At 31.3% G+C, this 19,607-nt stretch overlaps 1 protein-coding gene across 3 annotated transcripts; it reads left to right on the top strand.

The window, feature by feature from the left end:
* The first annotated feature begins 362 nt into the window (after positions 1-362).
* LOC134712041 (leucine-rich repeat-containing protein 74B-like) lies at positions 363-18,777 on the top strand. Of its 3 annotated transcripts, none has more exons than XM_063573159.1 (14): positions 363-452; positions 3,074-3,324; positions 5,787-5,971; positions 6,717-6,824; positions 7,361-7,454; positions 8,072-8,127; positions 8,513-8,591; positions 9,333-9,418; positions 9,888-10,082; positions 10,384-10,479; positions 10,983-11,255; positions 13,470-13,555; positions 14,326-14,526; positions 18,107-18,777. In XM_063573159.1, the coding sequence occupies exons 2-14, from the start codon at positions 3,195-3,197 to the stop codon at positions 18,129-18,131; spliced, it is 1,614 nt and encodes a 537-aa protein (XP_063429229.1). In that variant the 5' UTR covers positions 363-452; positions 3,074-3,194; the 3' UTR covers positions 18,132-18,777. The 3 variants fall into 3 exon arrangements, with proteins under 3 accessions (XP_063429229.1, XP_063429228.1, XP_063429230.1); XM_063573158.1 differs by lacking the exon at positions 363-452 and adding an exon at positions 1,270-1,389; XM_063573160.1 differs by lacking the exon at positions 363-452 and adding an exon at positions 1,828-1,944.
* Positions 18,778-19,607: the final 830 nt, after the last annotated feature.

Below are 19,607 nucleotides of genomic sequence, written 5' to 3'. Positions count from 1 at the left end.
TTTGTTTTTAATGAACAATACATGCATATCATTTCAGGAAATGAACCCTAATTTTTAAAGGACATTTACTCAAATATATGAAAAGTTGTATTTAATCTTATCAATAAAACTAACGATTTACATACATTATATATACGTCATTACACTTCTATTGATTTAACACTTTTAATGAAAGTAAAGATGATTTAACAATTTACAGAGAATAACTCTACATGATATTTTTATTGTCATGTACGCGACATATATCCTTGGGGTTGTTATCTAAAAATTAATCTATAACCTTTATTTTAAACATGGATTTAGAACGTTTCGCCGTATGTATTGACATATCGGTTTGTTAAAGGCAGAAATTCAATAAAGAAATTTGTTAAAAATCCCATTCGTTACTTTTTATCTATCATGTATACAATTGTATTATTTGGAGAGCATAAGACAGAAAGTTTCGTCTTAAGGTAATGTTTTGTAAATATTTAATTTATTCAAGAATTAAACAAGATTTAGTCTTAATTTTTAAAGGAGTTTGAAAATCAGGAAAAATGTTTGTCGGTGCACGTGTAATTTATTTGACAGCATAAATATTTTGTTTTCAATTAATGTTTGGATAATATGTAACACAAAGAATAACAAGAGTGTTGAAGTTTAGATTATCGTTGTGTAATTTCATCGGGGGCCTATAAGTCTTATGAGGCGAACAGCTTAATGATAAAGTGGACTAGGAAAATGTGCCCCATATTCAGTATAGATACTCAAGAATCGGTGCAATATGCAGCAAATTAAAAAATAAATTATACTAGACTAGTATTATCATTCAGCATTCTTGATAATTAGAGTTCTACCAGTATGAGATGGGCTGTCATGTTCAAACGTAAAAATACAATCAAACTTTTAAACAAAAAATGAGTCTTAATTGTTATAATTTACTTTCTTTGTAGTTGAAGTTTATTAAGAAAGTAAATTAAGCGCAAACTGAGCAAAAGTGTTAGCTTTTCTGTAATTTAAGTGATATATTATATAGGTCGACATTCACCTGTATATTGTCTTTTGAAGAAGGTTTAAAGCTTTTGTAATGTCCGTTAAAGGCATTGTATAAATATTCATAAATATCAAGATTTTATTGAGTTCAAATTTTTAACACGGACCTTTTACAGACTTAAACATTGGAATTCGAAATTCATTTTCATTTGTGTTGAATTTAAAGATTTTGATACAAAAGATTACTATTCAAAACTTTCTAAACATAATAGTCTCCCATAATAAAGGTTTAAATTTCATTCCAAAATTGCATAGAGTAACAGTACAAAATTGAAATTTCCTCGGACGCTTATTTTATTTTAATATGGTGCGTAGAATAATAATCGTGTAAAGTGCAACTGGGAACACTTAGAAAAGGTATGATAATTAGGTTAGGTTCATAGGCAACCGGAAAATCGTCAAACTTTAAAATACTCTTATGTAGATTTTCAACTGAAAAGAAACGCATTCATGTATTTCTTTTTCAGTTAATATTTCATGCTGAATATATAATCAAATTATACCTGCATTAAATTCAATTAAATAATTTTAGACTTTCTTTTTAACTGAGAACATTTAATTATTACTTTCAAAAGATTCATACCTTGACAGTTCAAGAAAAGTACACATGTCTTTTGGATTCAATTATATATAGAAAAGACTCGGAACAACAAGTTTACCATAAGAATCAAAGTGCGCTTTTTTTAAACTTGAAGGCATTAAATGCAATTTCAAATATAGGACTCTTCATAAAAGATAAAATCAGCTATATAATTTAATTCAAATGACGTTTAAATTTCTTTAACAGACATGTAAATCTTGTCATTTAGATACGTACGAACGTGTATTTGACATAATACTGTATACTTTCGTCCTCTTAAATGTAGTGGATTAAAAAAAATAAAGGTATAACACTCGACATACAAAATAGCGGTAAGTTTCCTTCTATAGTGTATTGAGACACTCTAATTAGAAAATACAAAGATTTCAAATGAATTGATAACTTGTACATTTTGATTTGTTATAATCTACTACATTTAATTTTGCTATCACTGATAAATTGGAACATATACATTGTTAATTTTATTTGAATAAATATACTTTTATTAGACTGATGTCTAATATACTAGGACGGTTTTGTTTCGTGTTATCTTATAATCTAACACTGCATTCTTCTGACTGTGAGTCTCAAGAAGTATGATATGCAGATTGCTTTGTTGGAAACGACAAATGCTTTTTACCATCCATTGGCTAGACCAGTCCGTACATTTAGCCTACGACACCTTTTCTCGAGACCGCTATAACGAGATCTTCGAGGCAATCCACTGAAGTATAGTATGACAACTGTCTTCTGCGTGACTATCTATTATTTCTCAATGTTCTGCATCTACTGATCATTTCTGAATTTTGTACTCGGTCCGTATTATAGGGTTTACTATCTCTGTGTGTACCTGTTTAACACAACATTTAGTTTGACAGATCAATTGACATTAATTTTCCTGTAATTGGTTACGTAAATAATTTATTAGATACTAATATCCATATTGATCATTCTTTATACATTTGTATTTTAAATCGTATACTTTGGTCTTCAACACTGTTTGCATAATTTTTTGTTTAAACATTTTTTTTTCTATTGTAGAATTATCATTTATTTTGATACTCATTTATTTTCAGCCGGATATGATAGAGCAAAATAGTACATAATATAGTCAGTGTGTGAGATTGGACAATTTGAAGGTTCAACAAATACGTGCTCAATATTGTCTTTTCTTCATTAAACCAAAATAAAGATTTATTCCTTCAATGAAATTTTTTATATGAAAATTATGTTTACTGAAAATGGATCTGAAAGGTACGAAAATAGAAAACTTGAAAATACGTTCAAAATGGTTTTATATCAGCAAAAGTATTGAGTTTCTAAATTTAAAGTTTATTGTCTTAGTTTCTAAATGTTAATTGTTTTCTTTATGATCAGAAAAAAAGACCTAAGGACATTTTTTACGTTAGTTATATATTAGTCAGAACTGAAATATTTTAAATACTTTTATTTAAAATATAGGTGACTACAAATGCATACAATAGTCTACAAGCTGTCAAATCTTAAGGAAAACTGAATTTACAAAATGTGAGTGGAACTTCATATTTGACAATATACAAAAATTGCGTTGTAAATCATTGTCATGACAACAGAACCGGAAGTAACCCAAACACCACCACCATCAGAAGCCAGTAGTCAGTGTAAGGAATCTGACATTTATACGGATGTTCACGATGAAGACGAAGATTGGGATACTGATCTGGAAGAAGAGAGTAAGTTTGCAATATATATTTTCTACCTTATACTGTTTGATTCTCAATTGTAATTAGATATCAAAAATGAACACGACGACATTACCAACGGGACATTCAAAACTCATAAGTTGTGCAAAACTGACAAGGTAACGGAAAAGAACGTAAAAACAAAAAGACAAACACGTTCACAAAAAAAAACTACAAAGGAAACTAAAATGTGGGTTGACTCTGGAAGGGTAAGGAAATCCTGCACTATAAGTGGCACCTGTCGTGTTACTCATGTTAAGTACAAGTTTGATGATGCCACACGTTTGACAGTTAATTTACGGAAGGTCTGTTTTGTTAATAGTTAGCTGTCTCTGTACCATTTACTACATTGAGAACATCGTGACTTCTTGTCCTTTGATTTTGTATTAAAATCTGTGTATCACGTGAGATTATCGGGCTAATATGTATTTTATATTTATGTATGTCCGTTATGTGTGAAGCTTTATCGAAGCCACCAATAATTTCGTATGGGTCGTTTCAATTAACATATCTGTTTCAATTATGTTAAATAACGGCATCCTTTTGAATGTGATTCTGATGAAAACTTGACTTAGTTGGTTGTGATTTATATTTGTAACCATGTGGTTTATAGAAAAAAAGCTATGAACACTTCTGAAGTGCAAAGTTGTCGCAATCCCTATGCATTAACTTTTCTTTTAACACGTTGTTAATTTCATTATCATTATGCACATTAAGTTTTAAGTTTGTTAACCAATGTTATACAATTTGCAGACAGTCAATGTAATTGTAAATGAAATAATATAATAGCTGTAAGCAATATATAAACAACTTTTGTATAGATCTTTGTCGACTGCTTACATAGGTACGTTGTGTATAGAAATAGAAAATGAGTGCGAATGACAATCGACACTTTACTTTAAATAATATAATTATCATAATACAACCTGAAGTATATTATAGCCACAGAAGTTCACAGATCTACTTATCTCAGGAACTAAAAAGCATGAAATCCAAAAAGGATCTACAGTGACCCATTCGGAAGAAACTATTCTAAATGTTATTGTAAACAAAATGGAAGTTTAAATAGAAAAAAGGAGATTGCAAAAAGAAACGCCTGTGGCGACTTTCGGTAGCATCTTGTCTCTTATGCTTAACGCAATTGCATTTATAAAATGAAACAAATATGAGCATCCGCTAGACCGTTCTAAACTTCGTACCTCCCTATTTTGATAACATAGAGACAACCAACGCCCATCTGTAGATTCGTATTCGTGCCAAAAAAAAAGAATTAATTTGATTACGTTAGTTAAATCAGTATAAAAAGTAATGTGCTCATTTCAAGGATTAGAAGTAAACTTGGAATACTCGCTACGAAGTCTGTTCTTAAAACAACATTGTGGTAGTGGTAAGACGTAAATGTTCTTCAATTGAACTTAACTCAAGTTCATTTAAACTTCCCATGGTCATAGGGGTTGACCTATTACAAAAGATTGAATATGCTATTACAATTTGATTTTACTTTGTTCCTTGCAAATAAATCAAAAATACTCCATTAACAACTAGCTAGGCTGTTGAATATGCGTCCATGGAACATATGATTATATACAACGTTATTTTATGGGAGATATATGTAGTATTATTGGTTTTATAAAGCATTTTGGATTTCTAAAGAAGTAGCAAAATAATATATTCAAAACCCCAACAAAATAAGTTTAAAATGTTAACTATATCTGATAAAAAAAATTAATGAAAGAACTAAAACTTGTATTGCTAAATGTGAAAAAAAAACACACAAAAATCAGCACTATCATTTTCTAAGTTCAAAGGACTGTGAAAATGGGGGAAAATTTCTAACTTGGCATTAAAATTAGAAAGTTTTATCATAGGGAACATGTGTCCTAAGTTTCAAGTTGATTGGACTTCAACTTCATCAAAAACTACCTCGACCAAAAACTTTAATCTGAAGCGGGACAGACGAACGGACGAACAGACGAAGAGACGGATGGAAGCACAGACAAGAAAACACAATGCCCATAAAATGGGGCATACATATGTAAACTATATAATTATTAAAGGGTTTTATTTTTCTAAATCTGATTAGAATTATGCAATTTGATTTAAAAAAAAAACAAAAAAAAGGATAGATGTTTTACTAATACTAGAGAGAAAAAATGTTGGGCACCTGAGACGTGAAAGACTAAGACGAAAAACCGACTGCAAAGTAAAACTATTACACGGATTACTAAAAACAAACCGAACAAGCATTAAAGCCATCTGCAAGCGTACAAGTATTACACAGAAAGCTGAAAATTAACCTATTTAAGACAAAATGCAGAACAAAATTTCACACACTAAAGACCTGTTTAAATAAAAGGTGAAAGACATAAACGACAAAATATATTGAATGTAAAATTCAACCCATAAACGTTAAGAAATTAGCATTGTGTTATATTTATGTATTTATTCTGCAGAATTTCCACAACGTGAAGCTATTCCTGAGAAAGAGAAATCCGTAGTGGTGTATGAAAAAGCTTGCAAAAAGTATGGCATTATAATTTCGTCAAGTTTTCTCAGAGGTCTAAAAAAGGGCAAAGTTAATGTCAACAACCAAGGACTTGGTCCACTGGGTGCTAAAGCAGTAGCTTTAAGTTTAGTTGTAAGTTTATTTCACTTGTTTCTCGTTACATTATAACCTGAATGTTATCTCCTCTAGACCATTATGTTTTACGTTATTTATGAATCAATTCTATTTATTTAATCTTAAGTTTTATTAATTTTGTAGTTTTAATTAAAATAAGAAGCCAAATTTGGTATCTTTGATACAAAAACTATAGTCCTAGGACTTCTTTAGAAAAAAATTCTTACGGTTTAGCTGGATGTATAAATGATCATTCTAATGTAACGTTCATTTTGATTGGATAACGTCACTTTTTTACATGGCATCAATTGACAACGCGTGGCCAGTAAACTTAATTTGCGACCATCAAATCCCCAATTGATGCCGTCGGAGCTTAAAATACAATACAGTTATAATTATCTCCTAAGTAATGTCCGTTTGAAATGTGGTCTTATAATCTACATGTAGCCACGTTCATGGAGAAGTTCCGCGATTTGTGTACGTTCGTAAATACTTGCAACAACTCTTCAAACAGTTCATACATTGCGAATGCACTGCAGAGAATCCATGTCCTCATTCCAATCGAATGTGGCTGCGTATCTATAAATCCCAAACTTTTGATGGCGAAACTTGCCAATGGATTCATTTCTGTACTCTGGGTTATTCTCAGGGCGAAACATGTAACGAGGAAATGATACATAACTGGAGCCAATTTGTAACATAGGAAAACGAGCTTAAATTCTGATAAATTTAATACACAGAAACTATTTTCTTATTTTCACAGTTTGACAGCACTGTCACTCAACTTGCCATTTCTGGGAACTTCATTGGACGATCTGGAATAAAACTTATTACAGATATGTTAAGAGAAAACGATACTATTACCAGTGTGGTATGTTAGTTTTTATTCATTTTGTACTGTAAAGGAAACAACAATATAACAAATCGGATTTATTCATAATGATAAAACAATTTACTCAAATGAGAGCAACTATCAGTGAATGGTTTTAGTGAGAAAAAAAGAGAATGGAATTGGGAATGTGTCAAAGAGACAAGAACTCGGCCAAAGAGACAAGAACCCGTCCAAAGAGCACAACACAACCGAAGGCAAACAATTGGTCTTCAATACAGCGAGGTAATCTCGCCCTCGGTGGCGGTACAATATATAGTGAAACGTCGGCTTGGTGACTATACTAATATTGCAAAGGCACATTCAATATAACATCCTGATGAATGAGTCAGGTTTGCTATCTGTTTGAACATACTTTCTCTTGCCTGGTCCTCTTCAATTGAAATCCGTTTGTTTGAATAAACCATTTGCATTGTAACGGATGAAATACGAGTTGAATATAAAATGAAAAGAAAAGAGTAATAAAAATAAAAAGTTTTTGTGAATTCATTCATTACAAAGGTCGTTCATACTTTCAGGATATATCTGAAAATGCACTAGGATCTTATGGAGCCGAACTCTTGTCACGGTTGTTAGAAGACAACGCAAACATCATTACTTTAAACGTTTCAGGTATAAAATACATGTTATTTACTATTACACAAGTATTCAGTGAAAAGTGGGGGACATAGAAATAGGCAGAATTAATAAATAATATGTGGTGGTCTTTCACTTACGTTTACCAGGAATAAGAGCTAGGAGTATCGTTTTGATTTACCTACATTGAATATGAAAATGGGAAGATTTGGTATGATTGCCAACAAAACAACGATCTGCAAGCGACTAAATGACACAAATTTCAGCAACAACAGACCAACGTGTAGCAAAAATCTGCTGTAGAAGGCCTCGGAATTATAGATTATTTAGTTATGTGTTAGCATATCGAATTTAAGATTCTTATTTGTACCGTTAAAAACGATTAATATTCCAAGATTTTACTACAATGCTTAAGGATGAACAAGTTTACAGTACAGCCAACTTTAAAACCCAATATGGGAATCAATCAACGATAAAATCTAAAAACTAATCATTACAGACACAAAACAAATCGCTACAGGCACCAGCATAGTCAATAGCGAACGAGTTGGAAATATACAACCAGGAAAAGAGACAAAAAAGAACATCGCCGTCAAGAAAAGAAACATAATAGTAACTATGCACATGCTTTATGTTTTCAATTTGTTTGACAGGCAATGGATTCAACGAATATGATGCTTGTTGTTTTGGGACCATTTTATCAAACTACGTATGTATACACACATATTCGGAAAATACGAATATTTTGTAATGACAATTTATCTTATGAAATTAAAACAACACTGATAATGAACTACTTACTTAGCTAAAACTTGATTTAACTGACAAATGTAACTAGCCAACTGCAAATTTAATCTCTGACTATACTTACCGAGTTTCAGTTACACACAATATATTACATGAACTGGCTTAGTTCTATAAGGTTTATGTTATTTTTTTCTTTGTACAACAGACACGTTTTCAGGTAAAAGCTATGTTTAACTTATCGGTTTTCTTAAAAAAAATAATGTCCAATACTTTCATTATACTTTGATTATTTCCAGAATTTCTTCTTATACACGTTAATGTTTCTTTTCAATATTTTTTAATATAAGAAATCTGGGTTGAAAACCTTAGATTTGAGCCACAATCAACTGAGTGACCAGGGAGGTATTATCTTAGGAAAAGCATTAGGTAAGTGTACAGACAATTTTGAGCAACATGTTTTTTTCTCAATATTTCTGTTAAAATTAAAATGTGTTTTAAAATCAAGCCGGTGCTTGAAAGTTGATCATAAACTTGTTGTACTGATAACAAGAAGGTGTAACAAAGTTTTATAAGAGCACAAAACTGGGAAATAATTGTGTCAACTGTTTAAGTTGGATGCGAATCGAGAGAAAGCACATATCACATAGCATTATGATCGAAATGAAAGTTTGGTTAAATTTTAAAATTCCTTCTCTGTGCCATAATAGATCACGGCGGGATTATGGGGATTATGCTATTTTACATCGACTCAATGTAAAGAAATATTCAATTATACAAACATATCTACTGATGGGTAGCAGGTGTATCACCGTTTATGTTGGACGGTAAAGTACAAATTTTCGTGTTTCTTAAACGTTCCAATTACATTAAGAATAAAACGAAAAAGCTGACGTGTAAGGAGGCACTTCGAAGATTTCCATTTTTTTTTATGTCACTTTACATTGAGAGCAATTATGTTATTATCCTTCTAATGAACAAAAATCTGATTGTTAAAATAAATTTTATCATAAATAAATGAACAAATAGAGACATAGACATTCAATTTAAGGATGTTTCATATATAAGGCGGCTTTGATCAACACACGAAATGAAGTTTCTGAATTTAACAATTAAGATTTTGCTAACATTTATATGTATATAATGTATTTATGTGTTTTCACTTTTTAGCCAGCAACGAAACACTGCAAGTTTTAAACTTGAGTTGGAATAATATCAGACAACCAGGCATAAAAAGTCTTTTTGCTGGGTTAAAGGTAGGTAATATCCCAACACAATTCTATAAGATCAGATAATGGTCGTTGAGTATTCGCCAAACTTTCCTCTCCGATTCACTACCACTATGTCGGTGCCACTCACGGATGTGAGCGCTGTCATGCTCAAAGAGTGGTCAGAAGCACTGATCATACTAAATTTAAATTTAATTTTACGGGCTTGACATGCATTCTTATGTAATTTTCGATATATTCAATCGGTTCATTTTAACATGCAATGTATTTAGCATACTAAATTTTATCGATGAGAATATCTAATCTGGGTTTATCGTTATTGTTTTTGCCATTAGGTATGAATCATTTGATTTACTAGTATCATTTTCCCGATTACCTTTATTTCACACAGAGCATGAAAAGAAAACGAAAGAAACGAGTCCGTACTAAAGTCATTCTATGGTTTCCAGTCTCTTTTTTCAAGCGATAATTTTAATTTAATTGTTTGACATTTTAGGATAACACCACTCTACAAGAGTTAGATTTATCATACAATGGTATTGGTGATAAAGGAGTAGAGAGTATTGCAGAACGTTTACATGAACTGGAATCATTGCTTCGCCTTGACCTTAGTTCCAACAGAATCGGTAGGATTGGCATAGGAAAACTTATGAAAAGTGTTGGCCATAACAAATCTTTAATTGAATTGAAGGTATGTTCAACATATAAGTTGGTATTTCGTCTTGTTGAAGTCTTTACATTTCCATTATATTCGGGTTTTTTTTAATGATAGAAGAATATTTGCTATATCAGTTAAAGTTGTAAAATTAGTTATATGATGTATAAATCAAATCAGTACCAAAAAGTTATAGAATACGAATTTTTCGTTTAACAAGCAACAAAGATTTTTATTTATAATCAGATTTATATCAATGACTAAATCATGGTATGATTCAGATTTTACTGATAAATTGATAGAATTTTTACTTCAAAAATGATATGTATGATTTCAGTTGTCCAAAAACCCAATTACTGCAGAAGGTGTATGTTTAGCTATTGGTATTCTCAAAGAACATCCAGAATGTGGATTACAGATTTTGGAAATTAAGGTCTGTATCAAAATTCAAAATAAATGTGCCATTCAACATACTTATTTTAATAGCAAAAGTGAGTACTGATTAAAAAAAATCCCTGTTCCTTTTTTTTTTAAATGCGACATTAATAGAAATGCAGGCAAAGCGCGATAACTCTATGGCTACGATGACCTTATGTTAGAAATTTCAAGTCGGTAAATGTCTCCAAGTAAAACTGTTAGCAGTACACATTTAAAATCTATATAAATGTATATTTTTCTTTTCTATATTGTGATGTGTATTAGACTAAGTCACATATCAACGAATGAAAATACAAAGTCATCATTTGAATAATCTACTTGTAAGATTATGTTTCAACGTTATTTAGAGCATGTATACACACTATAAGGCTGTGATTCAGAATTTGACGACACAAGAAATCATACAGTTTTTTCTAATTATGGCACACAGATTTTATTTCAAAATGACATATCTTCTACATAAGCATTAGAATTAGTCTTGACTTTTATTATTTTCAGGACATTTCAGTACCGAGTGCATTTTCTACATTATTGGAGGAGTTATTAAAATTGAAACCACGGTTTCGTTGCAAGCACGGTGGATTTAGAAACCAAAATGACATATTCAAATTTGCAATAAAACAAAGAGAAGAAAATCTCTTGAACGATCCTTTCATGCAATTGATGGATTATGTTCACCAAAAGAAGTTACGATGGGTCGATTTATTTTATCGGCTCGATACAGATAAGAATCTATCTATAAGTGAAGACGAATTCCGCAATGGAATAAAGGTAGGATTTCACCAACCAAAATTTAAGGACAAACAAATATAAATGTGCAATTTTTTTCTCATCACTTGGCGTCCGTCGTCGTCGTCGTCGTCGTCTGGCGTCGTTAACAATTTTTCAAACATCTTCTCCTCTGAAACTACTGAATGGATTTGAATGAAACTTAGCATGATTGTTCCTTAGATTATCCTGCACAAAGTGTGTGCTTCGATTTTTGATCCGTAAAAAAACATGGCCGCCGTTACTTAAAATAGAACATAGGGGTCAAATGCAGTTTTTGGCTTATATCTCAAAAACGAAAGCATTTAGAGCAAATCTGAGATGGGGTAAATATATTCATTAGGTCAATATTTATCAGCCCTGAAATTTTCAGATGAATCAAACAAACCATTGTTGGGTTGCTGCCACTTAATTGGTAATTTTAAGGAAATTTTGCAGTTTTTGGTCATTATCTTGAATATTATTATAGATAGAGATAAACTGTAAACAGCTAAAATGATCAGCAAAGTAAGATCTACAAATTAGTTAATATGACCAAAATTGTCAATTGACCCCTTAAGGGGTTATTGTCCTTTAATGACAATTTTTCACAATTTGTTCATCATATTTGCTAACTTTACAAAATCTTCTCCTCTAAAACTACTCAACCAAATTCAACCTAACTTCAACTGAATGATCAGTAGGGTGTATAAAATAAAATTTGTGCTTTATTTTTTATTTCGTCAAAAAACATGGCCGTCATGGCTAAAAATAGAACACAGGGTAAAATGCAGTTTTTGGCTTATATCTCAAAAATGAAAGCATTTAGAGCAAATAAGACAAGAAGTTAAAGTATTGATTAGGTCAAGGTCTACCTGTCCTGAAATTTTCAGCCGAATTGGGTAACTGGTTTTTCAGGTATAATGCCCCTGAATTGATGATTTTAAAGAAATTTTGCAGTTTTTGGTTATTATCTTGAATATTATTATAGATACAGATAAACTGTTAATAGCAAAAATGTTAAGCTAAGTAAGATCTACAAATAAGTCAATTTGACCAAAATTGTCAATTGACCCCTTAAGGAGTTATTGCCCTTTAAAGACTTTTTTCACAATTTGTTCATCATGTTGACTTATTTTTAAAAATCTTTTCCTTTGAAACTGCTGTATCAATTTCAGCCAAACTTAGGCTAAATGAGTTTCCAAGTATCTAGTATACATTTTATATTTCATTTCCTTGTATGTCAAGAAACATAGCTCCTATGGCTAAAATAGAACATAGGAGAAAATGATTTTTTTTTTTGCTTTTGAAGAAAATAGGACGATTCAAAGAACATTTAAATAAATTGAAAAGCCAAAATAATCATTGATGAGAGATTTAACCAAAAAAATTAAGGTGAGCGATTCACGCTCTTGAGAGCCTCTTGTTTTTTGTAAGCTAAGCAATTCTTAAGTCGCATGAAATGATATACATTCTTGTTAATTATATTAACCTGAACTAAACAAAAAAAAATACAATTTATTCAAATATACATTGTCTTGCATTTTCGCTGGTCAAGGGTTATGATCCGATCCCTCCTCCCACAGTATAGAGGAAGGGACCGATTCGTAACCCTTGGCTAACGCAGGTAATGTTTTGGATGAAAAAAACAACATACATGTAGACTACATTTTATGAATAAGTTTGGTTTTGATGTATAAAGTTTACTGTGTGCTTTCAAAGACAAACATATGGAAATATGAAATATGCTATTCGGAATCAAATTGTTAAATGCCTCCAGTGTCAATGAAGATACATTAATTGTTGAAATTCGCACCTGGAACGGTAAAAAAATTGATACGGTTTATGTTTTTTTACTTAATTTAGTCGATACCTCTGTTGTTGGACTGTTAGTCCCCGAATGTATTACCATTTCATTAGCAAGTACTTCAGTACTGTTGAAAACGCGGATTTGTCTTTATTGAAATTTGCTGTTGTAAAATATTGGAAATATTTTAGATTGATCAATATTACCCTCGTGTAAATCTTCGATTCCTTGGCAAGATTCAGCTGTGCTTTTGATCTTTTTTTTTGTTCTATTAGTTCTTCATGTGTTTGTCAAAGTGGTTGAATGCGAATTTTCAGATATTTTGGCCTCGAGCACCACTGAAAAGGCATAAGTTGTCGAATGTGCATAGGGTGCAGTAAAACTGGTACCGTAAATGTTATTTTAGCTTTAAACCCTAACAAATCTTTCAGAGCGCTGGTATACCAGTAACAGATATCCAAATAGATCAGCTGATAGAAAGATTAGATGCAAACGAAGATGGAGAAATAGACTTCAAGTAAGTAATAGAATTTTGCAGACGACCGGGAAAGGAAGTAAAGAAGCATAACTATGTACTTACTAGTGAGTAATGGTCATTCCATTCTGTATATAGATCTCTCTTTTATCGACCGCAAACCATGAACATTTTCAAAAATGTTTGATCCATATTTCTCTTAGAGAACGCCCCAATATTTAGTCTTGTATGATAGAATCGTTCCAAACTTTACCTAAAGTCAGTTTAAAAAAGACATATCATGTTATTGTGAAGCTGCTTACTCACCAAGAGGGGTTAATCAAAGGTGAATAAACAAAGAATCATTAGAATACAAACATTCAAAAGTCCAATAATAGATAAACCCCGGGATGAAGTTGTAGTTTCGGTGGCAATAAAGTTGCTTGTGTCCTCGTTGCCAGTAAATAAAATCTTTTATTAAACAGAAAGTACGAGAAAATGTTTTCGCCTTTCGGTAGGTAGTTCACACCTAGTGAAAACTGTACTTTGACCTGTGATGGTTTACTTTTACAAATTGTGACTTGGATGGAGAGAGTTTTTCGTTGGCACTCGTACCACATCTTTTTATATCCTTTTACAGATTTTTTTAAAAATTGTATAAAAAATATTTTTTTATTTTTTCTTATTTAATTCTGAAAAAACCTATGTTGTATACAAATATTCACATAACATGTAGACGTATTACCAATAAATTTCTAATATTGACTTTTTATTTTCTCGACCAAATTAATCATTGACGAGTATATCATCATAATTCATATTGATTTCCATAGTGAATTGCTGGAAGGACAGAAAAGATATGTCAGAAGATTGGAAAAAATATTTGGATCATCTCCGGTCGAACCTGGACAAGCAGGTCGTAGACCTCAAAGTGGTGCCAACAAATCACGCCCATCTTCGTCAAGCAAGTCCCGACCATCATCATCAAACAAATCTCGGCCGGTTTCGAGAATATTGAATAGACCGTCTTCAAGGTAATTTTACTTTAGTGGTCATACCCCAAAATTTAAAAACTATTACAAGAGTTCAATAAGAATGATTTGATCCAACATCATGTTCAGATGCATGCAGTCGACTATTGTTTCTATTAAAGTGTCAACTGTAGAATTAGGCACTAAGTTGATAATTAAAGAGCTAATCATTTTTTTTAAAGGAAGGAATGTCATGGATTAAATAAAACGACGAAGAGACAAACCTGTCACTGTAACACTTCATAGTAAAATAAAGACTAAGTAACACGGAGATCCCCAAAAATATCCATGTTACTGACTCAAATGCCCCTATAAAGTTGTTTATTTAAGATAATTGAATTAAAAGATATATTTGATGCTCAAAAAGAATTCTGTCTGGCAGGTATCATATTACCGTCTGTCACTTTTTCCTTCATCCGACATAACTTGATGTCATCTGATATTCAGTACTTCAGTTATAATGCTAGTGCACTACATTTGACCAATGCAAAAAGCAGGCAAACTTATGTAGATTTTAAAATGAGTGTATAATGTTATATTTTTTCAAGAAATACCAATGTGAGGTATTAAAATAGTAAGTATATGACGATCATGTTCACAAGTTCTGAGCATTTATTGGAAGAGTCATTCTGATTTATTTCACGATGATGCAAAGGGCCGAAAAAAATTACGTAGCCGAAGTTATATCACACAACCGTAGAAGTGGTGTACTTTTATTCCAGCCAGTAACAGGTTGTCATTATACGTGAATTGGAAGTTGTAACGTTCATTGTATGTAAAACTTTCTATCCAAAACAAGTCTTCTGAGAGAGTTGTATTATCATTTGACCGATAGTGGGTCATAATCAGCAATACATTGAAACCAATAAAATACATTTAGAATTCAACATACCATCTTCAATAAATTAGTCTATATATATATTAAGATTTCGTGCGATATTGACTTAGTCACTAGTCACTGATTTTTTTAAGTGTTTTTGTTACTTGAAAAGACCTGTGTATATGGGAGATCTTTGAGGTCTCTATGGTATGCCAATCTTATAAGACTTGCATATATATCAATCTCTAATTTTAACATGTTGACTGACTGTTTTGTTTTTGTTGTGAGGTGTGCTGTATTGCTGCTGTTAAAATTTGAAGTTTTTTTTTTATTAAACTAAGGGTTGGTTTCCATTAAGAAGAAAATTCAGTTATACTTATCAATAAATTTATTTAAAACATGTCATACTACTATAAAATTACTATAATCTTATTAACAAATTCAAAACAATCATATTCATTAGACCAAGCACTACAGTTAAAACTATCAAAATGATAAAATGCATATCAAGCACTAAAGTTACAATTGGCTATAGTTTAGAGTCTATCTGTTGTAAAAACTAAGAAATTCTTCATGAGCTGATTCCATTAAAAGTGGTAGTCTCTTTGGTATAAGTTGTCGTAGATCTTTAGGAACCTTCTGATTCAACTTGGTACGAAGGTCTTTTGGTCCATTCTGTTTCTTCTTGTTCAAGAATGTACGCAAATCTTTTTCAGAGTTGGAACTGTGTCTAGTTGATCTCTTCTTGGTGTGCCTTCTGTAGTTTGAGTTGCATGGTCTTCTGGTACTGGATGAGTAGTTGTCTTGTTGTTGTAGTTGTTCTGCTTGTCTTTGACCCAGTCTAGAGAACACACTGTCACCATTCTGGGAAGGTGATATAGGGGTTGATGTTCCAATTTCCACCTTGATGTTTGTCTCCTGTTTGATGTTTTGTAGTATTGGCTTTACATCTATGGATTCTTCTTCTATAATGGTTACTTGGTTATAAGTAGTAGTGTTGCTAACTGGTTCCTGTTTGATGTTTGTAGTAAAGTCCATTGGCTCCTCTTTGGTGGCTTGTAAAGTAGGGTCATTACCAAAGTGTAAGATAAGGAATTGACCAGTAGGTGCTGTTCTAGTATGGTAGGTGTGTTGTAGTCCCTCTGGTAGTGAGGTCAGATAATTCTGGACAGAAGCTTGTACTGACTGGTAGTGTGACATCTTGATAGGAGTGTTGATAGAAACTGAGTGATGTTTTTTTCCAGGGGAACATTGGCTTTTAATCATTAAGTGTTGTAAAAACAATCAATATAATTGGTTAATAAAATGAACATTGTTTACTATCATTTATTAAAATTAACGAATTAATATAAAAACTTACCTATTGTTTTATAAATGAACACCGTTCACAATCACAAATGTTATAAGCTTGGATATTTATCAGTTAATGATTGATTATTGGCCGTGATAATTATTAAACACACTAATTATTTGTAATTACTGTTTTGGGAATTAATTTTATCATTTTATAATCATTAGCAAATGGCCTTTTTGCAAACGGGCTACATATTTTAAATTGTGTTTTTTATCAATTGAATATCCTTAATTTCAATTTTGAAACGCATTCTTTAAAAGAATACACAAAACATATTTTAATGAATATTTTATTACTTTTTGCGTGTAATAATATATAAAGATAATGCAATGTCAGATAATTTGAAGTGAGTGATTCTCCTGTTCCATTAACAAACAATTGTCACACCAAGGATGTGTATAGTAATTTTAAGTTAAGTTACTATATAAATCCTTGGTCAAACCATCGTTTTCTATTTTGATTTTCTCATTTAGCCATAAAGGCATTTATCCTGATATATAGTAATTTCTCGCAATTTGATTGGCTGATATTGCCCTAATAAATTTCAGTACAATTTTGTATTACGTCAAAAGGAATTATCTCCCTTATTTATTACGTCAATTGGGATTATCTCCCTTATACCATTGACCTAATAAAAAAAGAAAAAAATTGAGTTGTTTTTTATAGTCGTAATATTTTTTTTATTTTTCACAGTTTTAGATAAAATATCTAAAATATATTATATATAACTCAAGATAAAGAAAAACATTTCCATATGTATCCAATATCGAAACCAAAAGTTTCTTTCCATGCACCCAAGCCATATTTCCAAAACATGTTTTTTTGCATACATTATTCTACTATCTATGTTTTTACAACTGTTTTTTTTTTTAAACTAAAAAATTATACCGTGGAATGGAAAAAATCCCTCTTATTTTTTAATATATTTACCAACCTTTATACCCAGAACTTTTAATTTGCAGAAAATATTGAAACTTAGGGAATACGTTAAAATGACCAATGAGGATAACCTTTAACGTTTACATGAATAAATATATTGCAAATATCTCAGGCATGTATGTATCTCAACGAGACTTGGAGAGAATAATGAGATGTCAAAGACTGATTTGCCAATATTTGATTGGGTCAACTTTTTCTCAAGTCATTTTGATGCCATATTTGTTGATAGCGATGAATACGAAGACACGCGTTTTGTTGGTTGCAAAGAACAATAAATGCAGACATTCCTTAATTAACTAAATGGAAAGTAGCTACGATTTGAACAAATTTTGAGAACGTTGAAAAAAATACGACAAAAATAAAACTGTAAAACGGCCTGTCAAAATACATTTATGATATTATATGATAGTTATGCATAAAGTTTTAGTAGGCTTGGCTATCTTTAAGTTTTTTTATTTTGTTTATTTCAGGTCAGATCACCATACAGCTGGTTGATGGAAAATCAGTTGATAATAATATAATTCCATTCATATAAAACAAGATTGCGTTGAAGAAAAACGTTTGTCTTTCATTTTTTTTTCTTTTTAGAAATTCATGCATATAGATGTTTATGTACTAGTACATGTAATAGGCATACGTGTTATTACAAACCCTGATATGCCTTATTATTGTGTTAATCTTTTTGTTTTTTTAATGAGAAATGTTTCCCTTGTCCTGGACTCGACTTATATAGCTGGTACAATTAAAAACGAATAACCAATAGTTATCTGTAGTTTCTCATGAATTCAAAATACATTGAGCAAATATTTATTTAGTTAATGAAGAGCAGTTTGCAAATTAGCATTGAATGAACTTAAAGCAATATTTCGGACCATGAATTGATATGGTTTGGTCATGACAATTTACCATAATCACAAAACAGAAGGGAAATACCTTAATGACAAAATAAACAGAACTGCATGTGTATCTGCATATAAACTTTATCATCGTATTTGTATTATAAGATTATATGCAAGCTATTTTTGTATGTATTCGCATTACTTGCAATGAATTAATTCCACATATTCTTCAACCAACTGTCTCTTGAGTTGTTAGTATACTAGTGCCCATCAAGTAACAAACTTTAAACAAACTATTGACGACAAAGCAAGTATAGCTCTTAATAAAAGTGTACTAAATCCATTGGATGTGTACTGTTGATCACTGATAAATATTTATAGTCTGATTTGATTTGATTTTTTGTGTTTTAATCATGTTTGCTTGTCATGTTTTGGGATTTTTGTCAGATTTTCGGAATCCTCTGGCTTTATCCATTTGAATGCCTTACCAATGTTTGCCCATTGACCCCTATTTTTCTTTTTATTAATCTTGTATAATTGAAAGCCATCTGTAAAAGCCTTATAAAATCTTTGTTATTTTTAATAGTTTTTGCGAACATAAACTTGTCAATGATGCAGTGAAGAAAAATCAAGAGAGAACATTTTCCCGCAAAAATTTCAATGGCGAATATCTCGAAAAGAAGTACATTGACCTATATATTTTTTTGGCTTTTTTGGTTCCTTTATTTATCTCCTATCAATACATACTGTTATGAAAAGCTTGTTATTTTGGATCAGAGAAGCAAACTTCCTTAACGCCACTTTTAATCGCTAACTTTGGGCTATTTCGTCGCGGCCAGTTTTTATTTGAGCAGGAAGCCGGAGTAGCTGGAGAAAATCAACAACCTTCGAAAGACAACTGACAATCCTAGTTAATCGAGATTGGAGTCGAGTGCACCCGAATAAGCGGGTTTCGAACCCACAACCTCAGTGTTGACTGGCTTGTGAATACAGTAGTACTAAGCAAGTAACTACTTAGACCACTCGGCAACAGATGCCCCTTTTTTAGTTGGAGAAATAGTGTTTAATTCATATAATTATTTTGTAATTGGCTTTGAACTCATTTATTGCGTGCACACTTAGATCTGACCTA

This window comes from Mytilus trossulus, chromosome 3, assembly GCF_036588685.1.
Source record: "Mytilus trossulus isolate FHL-02 chromosome 3, PNRI_Mtr1.1.1.hap1, whole genome shotgun sequence".
NCBI lineage: Eukaryota > Metazoa > Mollusca > Bivalvia > Mytilida > Mytilidae > Mytilus > Mytilus trossulus.
This window is presented reverse-complemented; position numbering and strand designations above follow the sequence as displayed.

Bases quoted from the DNA above. Each gene is read 5' to 3' on its own strand.
- LOC134712041 (XM_063573159.1), top strand. From the start codon at position 3,195: ATGACAACAGAACCGGAAGTAACCCAAACACCACCACCATCAGAAGCC. The intron at 6,825-7,360 runs GTATGTTAGTTT...TCATACTTTCAG, and splicing joins ACGATACTATTACCAGTGTG to GATATATCTGAAAATGCACT. The intron at 8,128-8,512 runs GTATGTATACAC...TTTTAATATAAG, and splicing joins GGACCATTTTATCAAACTAC to AAATCTGGGTTGAAAACCTT.